At 41.3% G+C, this 20,490-nt stretch overlaps 1 protein-coding gene across 1 annotated transcript; it reads right to left on the minus strand.

Moving 5' to 3' along the window:
- LOC113681863 (TPR and ankyrin repeat-containing protein 1) lies at positions 1-20,129 on the minus strand. Its single transcript, XM_027198990.2, has 20 exons — positions 19,815-20,129; positions 17,463-17,707; positions 16,914-17,144; positions 15,921-16,151; positions 14,838-15,068; positions 14,295-14,445; positions 13,406-13,803; positions 12,808-13,035; positions 12,362-12,601; positions 12,039-12,189; positions 11,280-11,683; positions 10,734-10,961; positions 10,280-10,510; positions 10,036-10,186; positions 9,439-9,864; positions 5,946-9,148; positions 4,856-5,494; positions 4,117-4,370; positions 889-3,707; positions 1-738 (listed from the first exon to the last, which is right to left on the minus strand). Exons 2-20 carry the CDS (start codon positions 17,688-17,690, stop codon positions 527-529), a joined length of 10,656 nt encoding a protein of 3,551 aa, XP_027054791.2. The 5' UTR covers positions 17,691-17,707; positions 19,815-20,129; the 3' UTR covers positions 1-526.
- Between the last annotated feature and the right edge of the window lie 361 nt (positions 20,130-20,490).

Below are 20,490 nucleotides of genomic sequence, written 5' to 3' on the forward strand. Positions count from 1 at the left end.
TGGTAATCAATAAAACTTTACTTTACTTCCCATGCTCGCTTAACACCTTAATTAATTTGAAGTCATGCAGGAAACATAGGCACTTACTTAAATCTGCCGGAAAATTACTCCTAAAATGACTAACACTAATTTAAATAAGAGTCGTGTTTAAATCGAGACTCAATAGATAAAGGCAATGTTAAAGTAACGTTATTTTGTCCATCCTACACTGAAACAAAACAATCAACAAAGTCCTAAGGGATACTCAAAGTTCTAAGATGTTGCAGCATTTCTGTCGTATTTCTTCATCATGTCTTGAGCAACTGCTCTTAGAATATCGAAATAAGTAATCGTGACGAAGTAATAGACGTAGGAGGAAAAAAAAGGAAAAAGATAACAGTTCTTTTAAGTGAACTAATACAGTCCACTTAGATACTTTTTTTTATCCAAAGACCATTTGCTACAGAAAAAAATGAGCCTCTACAAAAGCTGCATTTGAAAATGGCCCTAACTCTCATTACAAATCTTCCTTCACAGAACTGAACGTTCATGACTGTCTAAAACGTGTTTTATCACGCCCGCGTTTTCCTCGGTTCCTCTTCTTGCCATCTCGCTTTCCTCCTCCTCCTCCCCCTTTGGCTCCGCCCTCTTTAGGCCCACGCAAATCCAAGATGTCTTCTTCATCAGCAAAGTCTTCATTTTCTTCAGGGTAGTCTGATCTTTCAACCGTTGTTCCCACACCTCGCAATTTCTGTAGGTCTACAATCACACGAGAAAATACCTACGGTTATAATTTTCGCAATAAACAGCTATGAAATTCGACTTGAGCGCGGAACAAAGGAAAAATATGGTTCCGTGAGGGTGCTTAACTCTGACCTTTCGATTTTGTAAATATTTTTATATTCTCACCTTGCCTTACAATTTCCTGTACTTTCTTAATGGTCGCTCCCAAAGCCTCGACTTCATGTATTAAGCGGCCCGTATCACCCCACTTACAACGGGACTCGATCTCTCGCACACATTCACCAACGCGTGCACCAACGTGGTCAAGCCGCTGGACATCAAGACCAAAATCGTGCGAACCAACCCTATTCCGTTCAGCTAGAGCATTCAACTCGTCACGAAGCTCCTTCTCAGCTTTAAACAGAGGCCAGATCTTCCCGACAAACAGTTGTTTGTATTGTTTGAACAAATGAAGCTGACGCCAGTGCTGACTCTCTTTAACAATGTGCGACTCGTAATTTACACCCTCAGACTTGTCGCTGAAGCGCACACAGCATATGCTACAAGCTGAAGCGTCTACCTTAAAACGCTCAAAGTGGAGTGTAACAGAGTCCGCTAACTGCTCTTCAACTTTATCGTACGGTGTAGTTTCCGGGGTTTCGCGTTTGACTCGACGAAACCATCTCTGAATTTTAACAGCTGCATTTTCACGCTCGGTTTCTAAAGCGCGCTCCTTCCTCTGTTCTTCCAGGTATCCTGTTGGCATCTGAAACTCCGATGGAGAGTACACATCTACGGGTGGCTCACTTGAGTCCGTGGTCTGCGAATGCCAAGGAGCCGGATCAGTGTTAAACGACTGCTTGAAGTAAGCAACATTCACCTCGGCAGTGAGAAACCCTCCGTTACACCAACGAACTGAAAATAAAGCTTCGTTCCTTTGCGATAGTAAAGTTTGCATTGCGGTAACAACGTCTCGAACACCCTTGGCGTTTTGTACGGCTTTCAGTGCCCTCTGTACTCGAACGGCAAAGAGTGGGTGAACGGCGACACTGCGCAAGGATTGGATGAGACGGCCACATGGAGCTGCTGGTATACCACTACCGTAGTTACACAACATGGTCATAGCCAAAATCAGAATTCTCTCTGATTCACCTGACAGCCGTGCGCGCTCAATTGAACTGACACTGAAAGCACTGGTTATTAAGTTGAACCGACCGTGGACTTGTCCCGACATCAGCTGGACTGTGTACTCCAGTAAACGCTGGACTCCTCGGATTCCTTTGAAAGAAGGAATTCTCGCGGCTGTGGCTTCAACGATACTAAACAAGGAGGGGAACTTGTCTGAACCGTGTACTGCGTCCCAGAAGTCAATCAGATGGAGATAGCTCTCGGGTAGACAGACTGGATTCTCGTAGTCTTTAAACAAACATGCAAACAACGCCAGACACGAGACTAATTGGTGCTCAAAGACGGCACTTGTGTTGGCAGCGGAAGGAAAAGGAATGGAAGACCTCCATGCGATCACGCTGAAGAATCTCCTGATAAAGGAGTGTGCAGCATTCAAGACATCACCGTACATATGGAGGACAGAGTTACCCTCCTGAAACAAACGGAAGAAACTACGGAAACCTCCATGGTATTTGTCTTGGAGCATTCCATCGCAAGGCATGTTCCTCATTGCAAAGCCTTTCTCCTCTACGGAGAGCAGAGCCCCGATCTTGCCGGGTTGTCCAACCAGGTTAAGGATCCGTGAGATCTTAAAGAACTTGTTAGGGTTCACCCATCTTTGGCTTTCCTTTGTAATCTTCCATGAGAACTCCGCGTAACTGGACAAGCGCTCTCTGATAGCGCTATGCCTGCGAAGAAAGCGAACGTGTTCTCTACCAAGGAAAGAAATATGCAAGCCCATCTTTGGAAAGAGAAGGTCGTACAATTGCCGACACGCTTGAAAGTCTTGTATTTCACGAGTGAGCAGCTTTTGCGAAAGCTTTCTCTCAGGGACGAAGCGGCCAATAGCATCTGCGAATAACTGAACAAAGGCGTTCACATGAATTTGAGTGCACAAGGCAGTAAACAGCTTTTCAAAATGTGACTGTGAGAACTCAGCGTGATGAAACTGACAATGTCCAGGATTGCAACTCAAGCCAACAAGGAACTTTCGACAGATACCATGAAAACGTACACTGGATTCTACTCTTTGACCAATGTTCTGGACTAGTTCAAAAGCCAGGTCACACAAGTGTCTTGCAATTCGCCATCGTGCGGTTCCCTCATCAAGTACCACTTTGTCAACCTTAACTTCATCTTGGCTGTAAGGGACAGACGTGACGAACAGCGCACCACTGTTGACAAAAGCGCATCTCACGTCTGATTTATCTCCCTTGAAAACACCAAAATACGCCTCGCACATTTCCACCTTCTGAAGCTCCACGACACTTTTTTGAGGCTTATTGAGCGCCATAATAAGACCGAACAGTTTGTTCAAGCTAGTAACAAAGACACCAGGAAAATCAACAAGAGAAACATCTTCATTTGAAATGGTGAAAAGCTCGAGACATGCCTCTACCTCGCCACAAATATTGTTTACTTTCTTAAATAGCTCCCGGGCACTTCTGGCATCTTCCACATCTTCATTCAATCTCGCAAGAATCAGCAGACATTGCGCCTGACCGTTCTCATCGTTGCAATCTTCAAATAGTTCCAAAGCTCTTTCAGCAGATCCCTCAACCAAATCACGACGTTCATTAAAACAAGCATGATTCTGGGCACATCGTGCTGCTGACAGAAAGCACTCGGCTGCAAAGCTCTTCGTGTGTACAAACTTTACCGCTTCAATAAATCTGCCATTTTTGCTCAAGAGGTTTCCAGCATCTGTGTATCTGCCTTCATCGACCAGTGCCTCCATAGCTTCTTGAACACACCCGTGGTTCTCCAGAAAAAGGATTCGATCGTTTGTGGAAGGTAAACCCTCAAGGACGGAGACCATTTCATCAAGACGGCCAGAACTAAAATATGAACAGACCAATAAGAAGCTTAAGAGTCGAAGTTCACCCTCAAAAAATAAGAACTGTTTCAACTGACTTGCTACACTATATGAGAAAATAGAAAAAAGGCAACAAAAAGAAAATGATAATAATATATGATGAAAATTAGAAAAAGGTGTAGGAAACAACAGCACCATCGAACGATATTACAAATAAACTTCTATTAAGTTCTTGTTTCTTAACAAAACGAAAAAATAAGCAAACGGAAAGGCTGCTGACGGATCGTTTTCTGTCAATCAACTATTTTGAAATTCGCAAACGTATTGCAATGTATTACAATTCTATTGCAAAGTCAGACCAATTGCCCAAAATGTTACAGATCAGCCAAGCCAAATTCGCTTAGCCGATCAGTCAACGTTTTAAAACCTACCTGAAATGTTCTTCCGCCAGTTGATGACACAGTCGCTCCACCGTCCGTGACTCTCTGGGTGGACGGATTCCTCCTTTACTAGTATCAGCTCCCACCAGACTCTTGTACCGCTGTAAGGTATCGATAGCCTCCTTGTAGAGATTGCCTTGACACAGTACCTCCACCGCTTGGTGGTAATCATTAATCATCTCATAACACTGACTGGCTTCCAAGTAATGGCGTTCCTTCTTGAGCTGTTTCGCTGCGTCTTCAAACTATTGCAGACAATGGGATAAAAAAAAAACGGTGTTGTGGGCGATAGGAACAACGACATTGGCTCCCGTTTACTTCAAAGGCTGGTAAGAAAACGCCCTAGCAAATCGCACTGAATACTTCGAACTCAAGATAATAGAAGTATCATAGAGATATCAACCATAGAATAATGCAAATTTAGGTAGAAAAGCAAGTTTGAGCTAATGGTTTAAAAGAGATTCGGATCAATATCAGTATCTGGGCAACTGCCCACCTACCCCTCCCCCTTAACTTGTTGTCAATTGACTGTTGTTGAGTTAGGGGAGGGGTAGGTGGGCAGTTGCCCAGATACTGATATTGATCCAGAGATTCAAAGAAGAAAGTTTGCACATCATTGCTTAAATCAATCACAATTAACGTCATTACAAGCTCACGCAAATAAAAGAACAAAAAACGAACTTGTTCCGGATGCTTATGGAAACAGTGTCTAGAACCATTCTGTGCTTACCTTTCCTAATTTCTTATTTAGTCTGGCGAGCAACAGTCTCTCGCGAGCATTATGCAAACACTTGGCGCCCTCATCCAACATGGCACACTGTAAAAACTGATCCGCAGCCTTCAGGAACTGTGCTCTCATCGCCTTAGGGTTACCCTTTATTTTACTTGCTTCAGCGGCCTGCAACTGGGCTTGACTCTTCTTTATCATAACTTGATCGCTGGCCATTGTAAAGCATTTTACAGCCACCTCCCATAGTTCTTTGTTATAAAAATAATGCCCTTGCTGGCACCACTCAGCTTCTGCTGACTTCTCCACGAACATACTGGTCAGCTGATCTGTTTCGTTAGCTTCACCTGACATGCGTATCACACGAACAAGGCTACACTTTTGGAAGTACTCAAACACTGGTGCCCGGGTTTCTTCGTCTTCATCAAAGAACCACACGTTGACCCTTGCGCGAGTAATGGCCGTGTACAAAAACTTGAACTCAGAGTTGAGCACCTTGTGTCTGTCTGAGTCAAAGTCAAGGGGACGCGATGTTATTTCTAAGTCCTCTTCAGCGAGTTCTATCAGTCCTGAGGTGTCTACGATCCTTCCTTCTGAGAGCTCTTTCATGTAAGAGGTCACAACTCGCCACTCTTTTTTAGCCTATGTATGCAAACAAAACAAGCACAATTCTGTCTGGGAAAAAATCAGGAGTCCTGCTTTGCTAGCAGGGCTCAGTGCACGCTGGAGACGACGAAGTATCACTGTAAAGTGCAGAAAGCACAAATTCTACAGACATAGACAGGTGTAACTTAGATTGGAGCGATACAGTTTCCACGCTTGCTTCACATGAAAATTTCGTAAGCATGTGATATTTGCCATGTGGACGGGAATGGGAAAAGTATTTGATAACCTTGTAAGAAATGCTATCCCTTTGACAGTGTTCTTACTTGCTTTTCAAGAAATTCTGGAGGCTTTTATGTCTACAACTTGCACCCGTGTATGCGTTTTAGAACCTCGACGGCAATTTGTGTACGGAACGCCCGAATACAAAAAAATATTGTGGGACGAACAAAATCCGCCATAAATGGCAAATCACCGGTCTGGAACTCACCTGAGAGTCTTTGAAGAAGTTGTAAATTAGGACATCATCAAACTCCAAGCCCTTCGACTCGTAAATTGTTAGGATTAGAGCTTGTTTCAACTCATCGGGCATCTGATCCCGAGCTTCTTCTGAGGCCACAAGTATGACTTGATGTGCACCGAACTCAATTCTCGAAGATTGCCGACGATTTCCTCGAAGAATCATCGCCAGATCGCCGAAACTACACGACTCTAACAGCACAGGTTTAGGTCCTTCAAATAATCCTTGGTCTTTCTCAAGGCGATCAAAAGACTCTGGAAAGTAATGAAGTAACAGGTCCACAACACTAGAGGCGAGCCGCAAAATCCCTGCATGCGAGCGATAGTTGTGTGTTAACTGATATAGTTTATTTGGGACCCTAACTCCCGACTGAAAGCCAAGGGATTGGTAAGACTGCTGCGAGTAAAAGAATAATGATTTCAAATCGTTGAATCGAAACGCAATTCCTCTCATAATACTTTGAGCCGTGTCACCGGTGAAAAAAAGACCGTTTGGATCGCGGCTACAACGGATCAGCAAACACAGTTCAGCTTGAGTGAAATCTTGAGTTTCGTCAACGTAGAACCGATGAACAGACCAATCAGGGACTTGAACTTTCTGCAGACGAGTGTAAATGTTGTGAACGACGTCAGCTTCGTCAAACATTCGCAATGATCGTTTAGTGTTCTGGTACATAACGAAAAGAGAGTAAACAACTTCACGATCGGCAGAGAAGTTTGGAGCTCGCTTCCTTCCAAGATCTGAATATTCTTCTAAAGTCAAGAAACCGTGTTCAGCATGCAAGGCCTCAACAGATCCCTTGATGAAAGATCGGATTTCAGTCCAGACTAGAGTTGGATGGTACTGAGCCTTAACTTTCTTCACCATTCTTGGCCACAGCTCTGATACGAACACAACGTAAGTGACCTCACGTCTGGGGTCAAAGCTTTTGGGATCCGACCGGTTACACACAACATCATTTGTGTCATTGACATGCACATCGTCTTGCTCCTCGACTTCGCTGTCAGAATCGTCTTCAATAGCCACCAAGTGACATTCTTCTTCTCCCCATCCGTAAATCTTTCTCAACAGACTGCCGTCCTCGTCACGAGGAAAAAACTCGCAGCCAGGAAGGGAGGCATCTAATAAAAGCAACCAGTCACGAGAATTAATAAAAAGAGGCCACGCAGCATCATCGATATCTTGAATCCTGGACGGCAGAGCTGTGGTTTCCTTTTCCACGTGTTCCCTTGCGGCAGGACAAGCGTGGCTGAGCTCGGAAAAATTTTTCTGAACCTCACTGCAAAGCACCGAGTTTTTTGTAATAAAGACCTGATGCAGATGTTCATACTGGGCAGCTGTCGTTTCCTCAAACTCGGAAGGTTCTACTGTGTCGTCGCCTTCTTCGTAGTCTTTGCGCCGAGCATCCTTGGCTCTGATAAACTCGTCTGTTGGTGAGTGCTCTACAATGTCTTCTATAACATTGGAACTTGACAACTGGAGGGGTAATTCCTCTGGCAGCTCACAAGCTGTGATACTTCCACAGGAATCAGCTTTGGGCAAATAGTGCGTGACTTTAGGGATATGAGGTCCTGCAGTGGCCGCCTTCTCCCAATAAAACTGAAACTCATTCCACAACCTGTATAAACAGCAGGTTGTCTTACCGGTGCCACTTCGACCGAGAAGAATGATAGGGCATGGTTGACTTTGACGCAAGTTGATAATAGCGTGCTCAAGCTCAGTAACTCTAAAGGGAAAATCCACTTTGGCTGTAGGTTTACTGTGAAGAACTGAGTTAATCAAGGGTGAGGAAAAGGAGTAGAATTTAAGAATGTGGAACTCCATATCATTTGGACTTGCTGGTGGGAAGAAGAACTGCGAACCTCTACATTTCTCGGAGGACTTTTCAAGTTTCGTTGTCTTCGCTTGCGAGAAATCCTCTACTTTTTCAGACAGTTCAACAAAGAAATTTGGCAGTCGTTCGCCACTGGCATTTGTCACTTTATCGTTTCCTTTCCTAAATCCAGACAACTCTTTTTTCACGTTACAACTCAATCCTCTATCATGAGACTTAACGATGCTCTCAACTTTCGCCATAAGGCTATCTCGGTCCGCTGCAACGTCCCATACACGAATTATTTCAGAATAAATTCTCCCAACAGATGTTTCCGTTTGTATTCTTAACTCAGGATCATTACTGCATTTGGCTGAAAACGCGACTGTCAGTTCCCAAATAATCCGAGAAGCTCGTGTTAATTTGGCCTCAAACAGCATGATATTGCGTTTTTTGGGCATGCCATCCAACCTCCTGCAAAGTGTATTTGTCCATCGACCCTCAGCCAGCATCCGAATCTTGCCGATAATACGTCGCTTTAAGGAATCCCTGACGTTAGTGTTCTGTAGAGCTTTCCAGAATTGGTCTGTGCAGTCCACTTCCCATGGCAAATCTTCAAAAGGGGACTCTAGGTCTACCTCGAGTTCTTCTTCAGTTGCCTCTTCATCGTCCTCGTCATCTATAATTCTTTCGATGTCAGGGACATGATGTTCTTCCTTGTCGAGCCGTTCAATCCTAGGGTCATCTTTTGTAGTTTCAATTTCCGAGTTGTCCACAGCCCCGCTTGCGTTCTCACTCTCGGTTTCCATTAAAGTCTCAACACTGATGCATTCAATCATGCTCTTGATGCTCGCACGTAGGTCATACAGAGGATCCTTCTTCACCAGTACGGCTACCGGCATGGGCTTTTTATCTCCAGCTTTCACCTTTACAACTTGATGCTTGCCTTCTGGTATATCCTGATCTGCAGCATTACACCACTCATTCTCTGCCTCTTCCTGAACTCCTTCCCCTCCTGCTGCTGTTTCGTGTCCAGGCACTGTCTTTTCTGATTGTTTCACAACTTTCCTCTTCCTCTTACCACCATCCGACTTCTTGCAACTCTTGTAAGAGTTAATGGCCTGCCTGATCAACTTTGCCCGCGGGTCTTTCTTAGTTAGATAATCCAACGGGACCTTGCCGTCCGTGTTTTTTACGATTGGATTGGCTCCCGCATCTGTTAGAACACTGATAATTCCGCATTTCCTCCTGGAGCAATTTCCAAAGGCCACTAGGTGGAAGAGCGTGTTCCCGCTGCTATCTACTGTGTCAGGGTCAAACAGCTCAGAGTTAAGAAGGGCTTGAATTAGTCCAGTGTTCCCTGTAAGTACGACAATTCAAGAAACCAGCAAAATATTTATTAAGAAGAAAAGCTACTTTGAAAGCACAATCACGACAAATGATTTCACGTAATTTCTTACATTAAGAAAGAGTTAAGAGATACACTATAAAGCGCTAAGCGACCAAATTGTCCATAGAACTCGTTATACTGTACAGGGCAAAATCTACTACTGAAAAAACCTGGAAAACAATGACTCCTGACGAAATAAAATATGAGGAATGACAAAGAATAAGCTGAAATGCGTTTAACGGAACAGTCTCGTGACCTACCGGTTGCAAATGCTTGCCTCAAAGCTTCGTGCAGAAGTGAATCACCAGCTTTACTCATAATACACGCAGAGTCGGCGTGATACTGTAGCAATGTAACCACCATGTTGTAATCTTCATTCTCCATGGCTAGTTCCAGAGGGCATTTGCTTGCCTTGCCAAGTCCGTTAGAGGAGGCACCATTTTCCAAAAGAGCCACAATGAGAGGAACCCGGTACTTTTCAGCTGCCCCAAACACAAGCTCAATAGGTATCCCAGATGCATCAATACCAGTCGCTAGGCCACCCTCCCCTGGTGAATAGCGCTGAGGTCCTCCACCCCCAAGGTATAGGACATGTAACTTGTCCCACGCCTTTTTCTCTGACAGCTGCTTGATCAGCTTTTCCAGAGTTGGGTTTGATACACTGCAGGTTATACTTGAAGTTCCATCTACAAGGGAGGCAAAAACAACAGGAAAAACAAAAACAATGAAAGAGCTAACTACAATTTGCTGAGCAACGGATAACTATCTGCAAGTCTCACGATTCAAGTCTTTAGCTAGGGGATAAGTTAAATAAGATCACAGTAATTATAAATAGAAACAGAAAGGCGGCCCATTACCTGACAGATTGAGGCCCAGATCCACGATTTGAGAAAGTATAGCAAACTTGTCTCCATCATTTTCTGCCCTTCTCAATCCTTCACCGAAGGCTCTTACAGCATCTCTATTCTGATCCAGGCATGCATGACAGAATCCTTGTCGCACAAAACCCTACGACAACCAAATTACAAATAGCTTTGTCTCCTCTGTAGACACTTGTTTGGATATAAAGCAAAACTGACGACGGTCAAAAATATGACCTACCTTGTACCACTCTGGCCTGAATCTTGTACAGCTCTTGGCGTCTGTAAGACCTTGTTGGTAGTTGCCGATGTTATAATGAGCCAGAGCACGATTACACAGTAGCGTAGCCAGAAATTCCTTGTCGTTGCTTGGAACATATTGCATGGACAAAGTGTAGTACTCAACTAGAATAGAGAATTCCTTCTCAGAAAAAAGCCTCTTGCCTCGCTCTTTCCACTTACTTGCTTCCGTCTGGTTTAAAGAGATTTAGACGCATTCACATGATTAAGATCAATCCAGGCTCTCAGTCAGTGGAGACAAGTGGAAAAGCTGAAGGGTGAGGGGATTAACGTTTCCTCTAACAATCGCAAAGTAACATTCGCTCGCCGTGGTTCCTCCGCTGACCAAGAGTTTGGAACAGGCTCAAGCAAAGAATACTACTACATTCTAGAATATTTTCAGAAACGTACTGTACCTGTGATTTAGTTGGTCTAAACTTAAAGCATTCCCGGCCTTTCTCCACTGCCTTCACATATTGCTTTGTTTCAAAATATGCTGTTGCCAGAGAGTTGTTCACAATATAACTCAAATCTGCTGAATTGTTTGGAAACTGAAGAGCTAAATTTAACAATTTGATAGCTTGACTGTAATCCTTTGCATTCAAAGCCCTGACACCTTCATCTTTCCAGAAATGACCTCGACTCTGTAAAAATTAAAAAAAAAACCAAAACAACATTATAAACATCCCTACTGAGATGTAGTCATCATCCACGACATTTTATAACTCAGAATTCAAATTTAAGACTTTCAGGGCCCAGGAAATGATCTTACAAAATTCAATCACTTTCCACCTGAGCTTTTCCGTGACACATGCAAAACTATATTTTTTTTCTAGATACTATTCGTCCTTAAGCATTTATCTGTTAGTACTTGAAGGTCGAACATATATTTCATCAATGTAAATTAAATTCATATAAGGGGAAACAATCGCTGATACGATATCATACAAAAACATAGTCACCTCACGGTGATGAGACCCTGTAACTCTTGAACAACAAATCCCGGATGGATCAGCTCCATGCTTCAAAAGGGTATAGGCAATACCGTAATGTTCCATCTCCAAAGCAACAGACAAAGGTGGGTTTTTAGAACCATGCAGACCATTGGCAAGAGCTCCATGATCCAGCAACACAGCAATTAGCTTATCACGGTCGTGTACAGATGACTCAAGCACTTGACTAATAGGAACAATTCCAGCATTACATCCAGTTGCAACACCTCCACGACCTTTGTCAAATGACCTTTGACTATCACCTCCAAGGAATAGCAATTGCAGCTTGTTCCATTCCTTCTTGGCGCAGACGTCTTTGATCAGTCTCTGTGCTGTGGCTCTGGGAATGCGACACGTCATCGCAAGTGTTCCATCTTCGACAAACAAGAATAAAATAATTAGAGTTGAAACATCCTTAAAAATTCGAATGTATAGCCTCGGAAAGCAAGTTTACTGAGTGAAAAATCACACTAGCATTCATGGGTTTTTTAATCTCCTTAGTATCAAAGAAGGCTCCACAGGTAAGATGTACCCCATCATTTTTGAGGTTACTTACAAAATTTTTTCACAACATTGTGCGGAAGGCAAAGAGAATGTTGTTGGAAAATCAACTAATGTGGGGTGATAAGAGTACAATATGATACAGACTGATTCGTGACCAAACTAAATACATGCATCACTAGAGCCACCTTGACAATCTTTTTACTAAATGACGATGATATTCAGTACCTTTTACATCCATAGCCGTAGAAATTATGTGAGACGCAAGGGAAAACTTGTCATCATCTGTCTCTGCCCTTTTAAGTCCATCACAAAAACTTCTGAGGGCTTCTAAGTTCTGACCAAGGTAGTTTAAGCAGGAACCAAGACGGTAGTATCCCTACAAAAAAAACACACTCAGGAGAAGATTTTTGTTTACATGACAGGATTCTTGATAGCAGGACACACTGGAATACCAGGACATAGGATCACATGAACTCAAATACTCACCTCCAAACTTTAGTTATTCAATTATATACATTTACATCACACAATACTTTGCCTTTACGTACCTTAGACCACTGAGGTTCAACCTGAACACATCTCTCAGCATCTCCCTTTGCCTTATCATACCTCTCCAGGTTAATGTAAGCAGCACATCTATTACTTAACAAGACTGCTCTCATCTTTTGCACATTCTCCATGGTCTCTGGTATATACTTCATTGCCAAGGAGTAATATTGGACCACCAGCTCATACTTTCTCTCTTTGAACAGTTTATTTCCCCGTTCTCTCCATTTCTGAACAGACTCCTTGAAATAGATCAACAATAAAACTCAACAGTCTTCTGGCATGCAACTGGAGTTTGAGCATGACCACTTCATACTTTGTCAGGTTACCCTGCGAGATTCTGGTACTCATTTGTGCTCCCAAGTATAGAGTAGAGACACTGTCCATCTGCTGCTTTGTGGACTTAGAGCTCTGTCACAAAATTAACTTCAACATACAAATCTCTTACCTCATTTTTCATTGGTTGAGCATATCCTTTTTCTCCATATTCAATGCACTCTGTAAACTTGTAGCCCTCAAAACAGATGTCAGCTAGCACATCAAAACATTCCCTCTTGAGTTCTATGGCTTGTTCTGGAGCATATTCTAATGCTAAGTTGTAGCATTGGGAGGCTTTCTCTGTTTCCATACGTTGGATCATCTTGTTAGCTTCTCCTTTCCAGAAATTTGCTTGAGCCTGAAATAGACCAATTAAGAAACCTTCAGAAACATCACAGAAGCATGACATAGCAGGCATTACTTCAAAATCACAAACCCACTATTGCCAGTGTATTGCTTCACTTTATAAAGAGTGACCAAAGCATTTGAACCTGCATGGATAGGAAGCTAACCCCAGTTGATAGTTAAGTTGTCAAAATGTCAAAAAGACCAGTAGCAGAAGTACAGCAAAAGGAGAGAGGGGAGTAATTCTTCAACCTCCAGCCCCCCCGCCCCTTTCAAAAAAAGAAAGAAATAAAGCAAAGTAACATAGGAAGAGGACAAAGCTTTCTCTCACTTGATATACTGTGCACAAAAGAAAAAAAATTAATTCATTAAACATCAAAAACCTTTGAATGGAGCTGAGGCTGATTTGAAACACAGGCCAGTTGAGCACCCTCACTTATCAGCTTAGCTGCAATGTCAAATTCCTCCATCTCCAATGCTGTTAATAAGGGAGGCTTTTGACACAGTGGCAGTCCATCCACACAAGCCCCAAACTCCAACAGTACTGTCAAAAGGTTTGATTTGTAGGCCACACTTGATGCTATGACCAGATCTAAAGGCACTTGAGAGGAGTCACATCCACTAGCTAGCCCTCCTTCCCCAACAGGAGCATCATAAGGGCCTCCACCACCAACAAACAACACACCAAGCCTCTCCCAGTCCTGCTTTGATATTGCATCATCTACAGCTCTCTGGATAATGACTTGAGAGCAAAATCCTTCATCTACACCCATTGTTCCATCTGAAGTATGAAAACAAGACATATATAAGAGTAAACAATGGCTCAATCTAGCTGTGGAGTAGTAATTTAAGTTCAAGTACAATAACTTTGGGCCTTGCTTGCAAATACCAGCTTACAACCCAGAGGATCAACCTCTGCTTCATAAAATATTAAGTTCCCCTAAGACAATTGTTGTTGCTGACTGTGCCCTGTTTACTTTAAACTGATCTTATAAAAAACCAGCCATTAATCTGGATCTGCCTTGAACATATAGGTCTGGAAAAATGGCATCAACCAGTTTAATCATATAAAAAACAGGGTTTTCTATGTTGTGGCTGCAGAGAAGTGTGAAGTAACAGGAGAATGTACAGTGTAATATATATGAGAAAAGACAGCCCATGAAATTAAGACGGAGAATTTTGCATACAAGCCAGAGCACTCTCTGATCTCTGCAGCCCAATGAAAACCCTGTGAAAAGGGAAAAAAGGTAGCACCCAATGCTAAATATCTACCTCTTGCTTCAGGGGCTACCGTGGTGATCTGTAGCAGAGTGTCATACTTCTCCTCCTCGGTTTCAGCAAGATCAAGAGCTGTAGCAAAAGAATGCATCGCCTCTGTATAACGCTTCAAACCAGCTAAGCTTGATCCCAGCCTATAATGTGCCTGGTATACAGAGAAACAAAATTTATGCAAAGCGAGATTAAACAACGAGTAACACTTAGAAAGCTACATGATTGTATAAATTCTCTATCATTGCTCAGGACCACATCATGTGAAGCTTCTTTGAAATAAATTTAAAAAATTTTTATTTGCAATATGAGTCAGTGGTAAAAATCTCACAATGAAACCTAGATTATTGTGACTATTTATCAACTATCCTTGTTTTCAAGCAAGAAACTTTTCATTCCTGCAATGTTTCAAGTGCATTTCTCATGGAGCTCTAGAAAGTAAAAGAACTTCACTGACACAATTTAAAACATTAATCAAACAATAAAGCTTCTCAAATGGCAAGTGACCCCACATTTGATCTAATCAAACATCCTTTGTGAACTCACTTTTGACCAGTTGTTCCTAATCTTGACACAGCGCTCAGCATCCAAGACTGCCTCCTTATACATGTTATTTCTTATAAAGACCAGAGAGCGATTACACAGTAGCTGTGCCAGCAGTTCTCGCTCACTGGTAGGAGCATAGTTGATTGCCAGAGAATAACAGTCAACAAGCAGATCCAACTTGTTTTCTTTAAAAAGTTGTTTGCCTCTTTCCTTCCACCTTCTTGCCTCACCCTGCAATGGTAAAGAAAGCTGCTTTCTGTCATTGCTATTGCGCAGTTGTGCTATTAGCCTTCTTTCACATAGTGAACTACTATATTTTTAAAGCAAATGCCAGGTTCAGGCAACAGAAGAGAGAGCCAGGCCCCCTCACTACCATGCTGTGCTTTTTGCCATCCTCACTCGGCTCCCTATTCTTACACAACCTGGGTCAGGGTCTGTCTTATCTTGAGAGTCAAGAGACTCTTGGAATGAATACAAACCTCTCAAAATGTCTATAATTTCAAGCAACAAAAGACCTTTCTAAGACTACATACTACCAGTTCATAACACTATATAGTAAAGTGCATTGTTTCAGTCTATTCTGGAAACTCACTCATGAATATATGAGTTTTAAATTACAAAGGAAGCACCTCTTCACAATTTGTTTTGGCATATAGCAATGTTTAAATAAAAGTTGACATTCTTGAGAAACATATTCCTTGCTTCTCAGTTCTTGATTCCTGAATCTAACTAACATTTGCAAATTTTGAGAATTGCTAGTATGAATAAAGGATGTCATGAGCCTAGTACTTTGTCCAATGCTGCTGTTCTGCTTTTGAAATTGAAATTGTTTCCTAAAATCATTCTTTGAGGGTTTTGTAACTAGATTCTTTAAATTTGAATCTAGATTCCTGAATATAAAACTCTTTAATCCAACCTTGAAACTTGATATTTGATTATCAAAACTTTTGAGAATTCAGGATTAAGGTTAGAATCAAGACTTTCACCTTAAATATGAGCAGTGCTGTGCATCTTCCAATGATAGCAAAACAGCAAATCAGCACACCGTTACAATTCCCAATGTTAGCAATGCAAAATACTGACCTGAGCCCTCCCTGGCCTGATCTTATATGCCTCTTTACCAGCCTCTAATGCTTCTGGATACTGCTGCAGACTAAAATAACAAGATGCCAAATAGCTCTGTAGTTGTGCATGAAACTCATTCATAGAATGTGGCAAAAACTCCTTTGCAAGTCCAAGAGAGACAATGGCTTGATTGTACTTGTGTGCTTGATATAGCCGAATGCCTTTATCCTTGCAGAGCCTGCCTTCTTGCTGCAATACAGAGGTAAAACATATGTTAATATTTACAGTAATGTATCAGGGTTAGTACCTTTTCCAGAAACAAATTCAGTGACTTTCCAAGACTTTCCAGGACTCAGATGGATTTTTCCAAGACTCCAAATTTCACCTTAAACCCAAGATTTCCCAAATTCAAAACCAATTCTCCTTACAGTCTACATACATTTCTTATAATGTAACTTCTCAAAGTTTTACTGCTAAAGTTAAGCAGATTTCTAGGACTTTCCAGGACCTGTAGCCTTTTTCAGGACTTTCCAGTATTGGAAAGCATCAAAATAAAATTCCAGGGTTTCCAGGACCTGTATATACCCCAACATTATTTAGCCAAGCAGAAATCAAGACTTAGTGCACCTGATAATTTACTTAACATAATAACTGAAAACAGGCAAAAACAAAAGCTAGAAAAGAAAGTTTTCAATTCTACATGTTTTTTTGGCATGAAACTCCAGATAGGTATTATTCTTTCGAATCCAGAGACACCAAAAATTAATGGACTTTCAAATTAACAAAATCCTTCCCTTGAAACTGGCTTTTCTTGTTTCAAATGCATTGTGCTGTAATATGATGGAAATATACTATTACTTTAATCTTTCAACAGTGTGGACTTTTCTTGAAAACCAAATGACAATCTGCATTGTCTCCAGTAAATCAACAGGTGATATTCACAACTAGCAATTCATCATAATGATTGTAATAATAATAAATTATCTTTCAGGAGACATAGGAGAAACAAACCTTAACCAAAGCAGGGTCAACCTTCCAGCAATTTGCAATGTCACAGCGTGCTTCCACAAATCTCTCAGTTCTGTAGTTTGTTTCTGCTCTTGAAGCGTACAGAGTGGAGAGCAAGGCAATATTGTTGCGAGGACAAAACAATAGTGAATAAGTAAAACACTGAGTGGAAACAGACCAGTTCTCTTCTTTATTGGCTTCAAAGCCTCTGTGTACCCATTTTTCTGCACCATCCTGGTAAGATTAAAACTGAGTAAACATAACTATCGAACAAAAATGTTTGTATGCACACCTACATATGGCAAATTTCTTTCCAATGATGCTTACACTCATAAATTCCAGAGTTCACAGAACACTGCACAGAGCATTAATTTTATCACAAGCCAGTAATAGTTCATTGTGATGTCTCCTACCATTTTTTAACAGGAAGTCTTTGTTACACCTACATGTTGCTGATAGTTTTTAATATTCTCATCACCTGTCTATGTGGTAAACTATTAAATTTTTTAGGAGAAATTATAGGAAGATTATATAGAAGTTGATGGCTCATACTCTGATTCCTGGAAATAGTTCTAAAGCTCTCTTCATGTCACTGCATGCATCTTCTTTGCATCCCAAGTCCCAATAACAATCTGCTCTTTCTCTCAGTAGTTTGCCAGCATAGTGTGGTCTGCTTGGAGGTGTGAGTTGTATGCTGTGTGTAAATAGCAATAATGCTTGCTCAAGTGCTCCAGCCTGATGAGCGAGGATTGCTTGATGCCGCAACTCTATAGCATCCATCTTTCAAAATTCCTTTACTGCAGAGACAATAAGAATTCAAGATTTAGCTTGAAACAAAATCTTTGATTTCCTTTTCTTCACTACTTGCAACAGTCTTTTAACTCTTTAACTAAACTGCTCTCTAAAAGAGCTCAGATGCTAAGGGAAACTTTGTCTAAAGGCAACTTGTTTCACTTTTCTTTCATGGAGGCTTTTAACCCTTTAACTCCCAGATCAAATTTGCAATTCTCCTTACTGTCAACATTCAATTCTTATAATGTTAATTCAGAGAATTTAGTATTGGATCAATTAATTATCACCAAATTGATACTTTTCTTTGTTCTCATCATTAATCTGGTTGATATAGTATTGATACTGTACAGAGAAACTCTGCCTTAGTCACTCATGGGAGTTAAAAGGTTAAGAGCCAGGGGCCTTTGGGTACCTGTTGACTCTATTGAAATCACAGCTTAGTTTCACTCCCAAGACATGGAACTCAATTCTCCAGGCTGACAAAATAAGTTTCTTTGTTGACTAGTCAGTTTGGCACAAAAAGATGCCTGGATATTTGTGTGCAGTCATTTTGTTATAAGAAGTGAACCATTTTCCACAAGTGGAGCTCAAGGAAAAATGTGAGCTTCAAGGTAACAGAGAATGTGGACAAATGGACAAGATATTTTCATGCCAAGTGGAGGCTACTGTGTTTACGATATCTTTTGAATAGTTTTGCAATGCATAGAAAGAAACGTGTACCATATATGTCTCTTTCACTATCACAATAGCAAAATGCTCTCTCATTTTGAATTAAATTCTTAACTAAGAATTTTATCTTATTAGACATAAAATTTACAAATTGGGGAATATCACTTATGGAAAAAATGAACAATAGCCTCTCTTTGGCAGTTGGGTGAGCTTCAAGGAACAGATAATATCCATGGACAAATAAACGTGCATATTTTTGCACCAAATTGAGGGTATCACATTTATTATCCTTCAAATATTTTGTAACAGGTGAAAAAAAAAGGTTTTGAAACAGCTTACCATTTTCTGCATGGGATGTTTAATTTAGAGTGATCTCTGGTATGATTTTGTGAACAAACAAAGATTTCTGTTCTTCTGTATAGCAACCACAAAATGCACTCTCATCTTAAATCAAGTCTTAAAAGAAGACCTATCAAAGTGGATGTAAGGCTGAACATAAGGGGAATATAGGGGAGTGATCTACTAGGATGTCCTCCAGTTTTAGCAGGGGGAATATTTGGTCATGTGATGCATTTAAGCAAATCAGGCACAAGCAAAAATATTTGATGGACTACGACACTGCATATTCCCCAGTTTTAGCTGAAGCATATCAGGTCACGTGACATTTTAAAACCAACTGCATGCAAGCAAAAAAATTTGAGGAATTAGAATGGTAGCTAGCCAGTTTGAAGTATGCCCACCACTCTTCCTCAGGACTGTAAACAGTGATAGCAATTCAACATTCAACATAAGTATCACATAAACAAATCATAAATGGTTCCTCTCCAACCGTCTACCAAAAGAAGGAACACAGAACTGTTGAATGTGATTTATTTCCGGTTAACACCAGCCGGAAAGAAATTAAATGAACCTATGTTCACTCTGATAACTATCATACCTATCACCGATTGAACAAAACAAGACTTTGAGCGTCGTCCATTCAATCTTTTTAGGGCGAGTTTTCTGTGATTAAAAGAAATATTAATCTCCTATTCTCTGAATAACAATATAAAATGAGGTTGTTCTTGAAATAACTGATGAAATGTTCCCACACTGTAGGACAGACAACAGAAATTTGAAATTCGCAAACAAGCAGTTTGGGTTCACCATTCACGCTGAACTCGTCCACTGTTCAATGGTTTGATACCATTGACAAGCTCAGCTAAAGTACGATAAGAGTAACAGCAGTGTCATTGGATACATAAAGCAATATTGCATTGTGTTATTGACATTCCTTCAGCTGAATGAATATTTAATCCCTCGTGAAGAAATTCATGAATGCGCCAACTCTCGAGCTTGACAAAAAGTAAAGGGGAAACTGTTTACGCAGTGAATACATTATATATCTCTCATAAGGTCTGTCTAACCTCGCTAACTAGTATAGTCCACTCAAAAACACCTTACCTTTCACACACTCGAACAGAAAGCTTTATTTCCTGCGAAAATGAGAGGCAGACGAGAGAAACACAACATTATTGGTAGAGGTCGACGTGTTCATTCATTCATTCAAAACAATTTCGTCATTACAAAGCCCAGCGTCTTCGCCCCACTGCAAACTAGCAGCTGCTGTTATTGCGGAAAAGGTCCACAGTGCGAAGTTATGACGTCCACCGATGAAAAAATGATTCCGGATGTTATGATTCAAAGCGAAAGGGCCTGTTAACAATTTCCTTCAGCTCGCACTTGGAGGTACTATGTGCTCCGCGTTAGTCGACGCGCTTGTCATGTGATCACGCGGGCAGCGATCCCAGTCAACACAAAATAAAACTCGGCTATGCACAAACGTATTTAGACGACAAACGCTTGGCAATGGATATTCACTTTTTATTATCTCTTTGCAGACAAAGCCGACGTTTTTATTCAAATCTGAAATATCTCCTTATTCCGTGAACTGGGTCAGCTAAATCAATATGAGGATCTCCTACGCAAAACGAAGTCAAAAGAGGCCATCGTCCTTTCCAGTTATGTCGTGGAAAAATTTGGACTTTGTGACGGCTTATGCAAAACCGTAAACGATCACTAGACAAAAACAAAGCTTTCAGAAGGATTCGTCAACAGCTGGGGTGTTCTACATCGGCCA

This window comes from Pocillopora damicornis, chromosome 13 (assembly GCF_964200805.1).
Source record: "Pocillopora damicornis chromosome 13, jaPocDami1.2, whole genome shotgun sequence".
Classification (NCBI taxonomy): domain Eukaryota; kingdom Metazoa; phylum Cnidaria; class Anthozoa; order Scleractinia; family Pocilloporidae; genus Pocillopora; species Pocillopora damicornis.

Bases quoted from the DNA above. Each gene is read 5' to 3' on its own strand.
- LOC113681863 (XM_027198990.2), bottom strand. From the start codon at position 17,690: ATGGATGCTATAGAGTTGCGGCATCAAGCAATCCTCGCTCATCAGGCT. The intron at 13,036-13,405 runs GTTTTTGATGTT...GGTCTATTTCAG, and splicing joins AGCCTCAGCTCCATTCAAAG to GCTCAAGCAAATTTCTGGAA. The intron at 10,511-10,733 runs GTACAGTACGTT...TCTTTAAACCAG, and splicing joins TTAGACCAACTAAATCACAG to ACGGAAGCAAGTAAGTGGAA.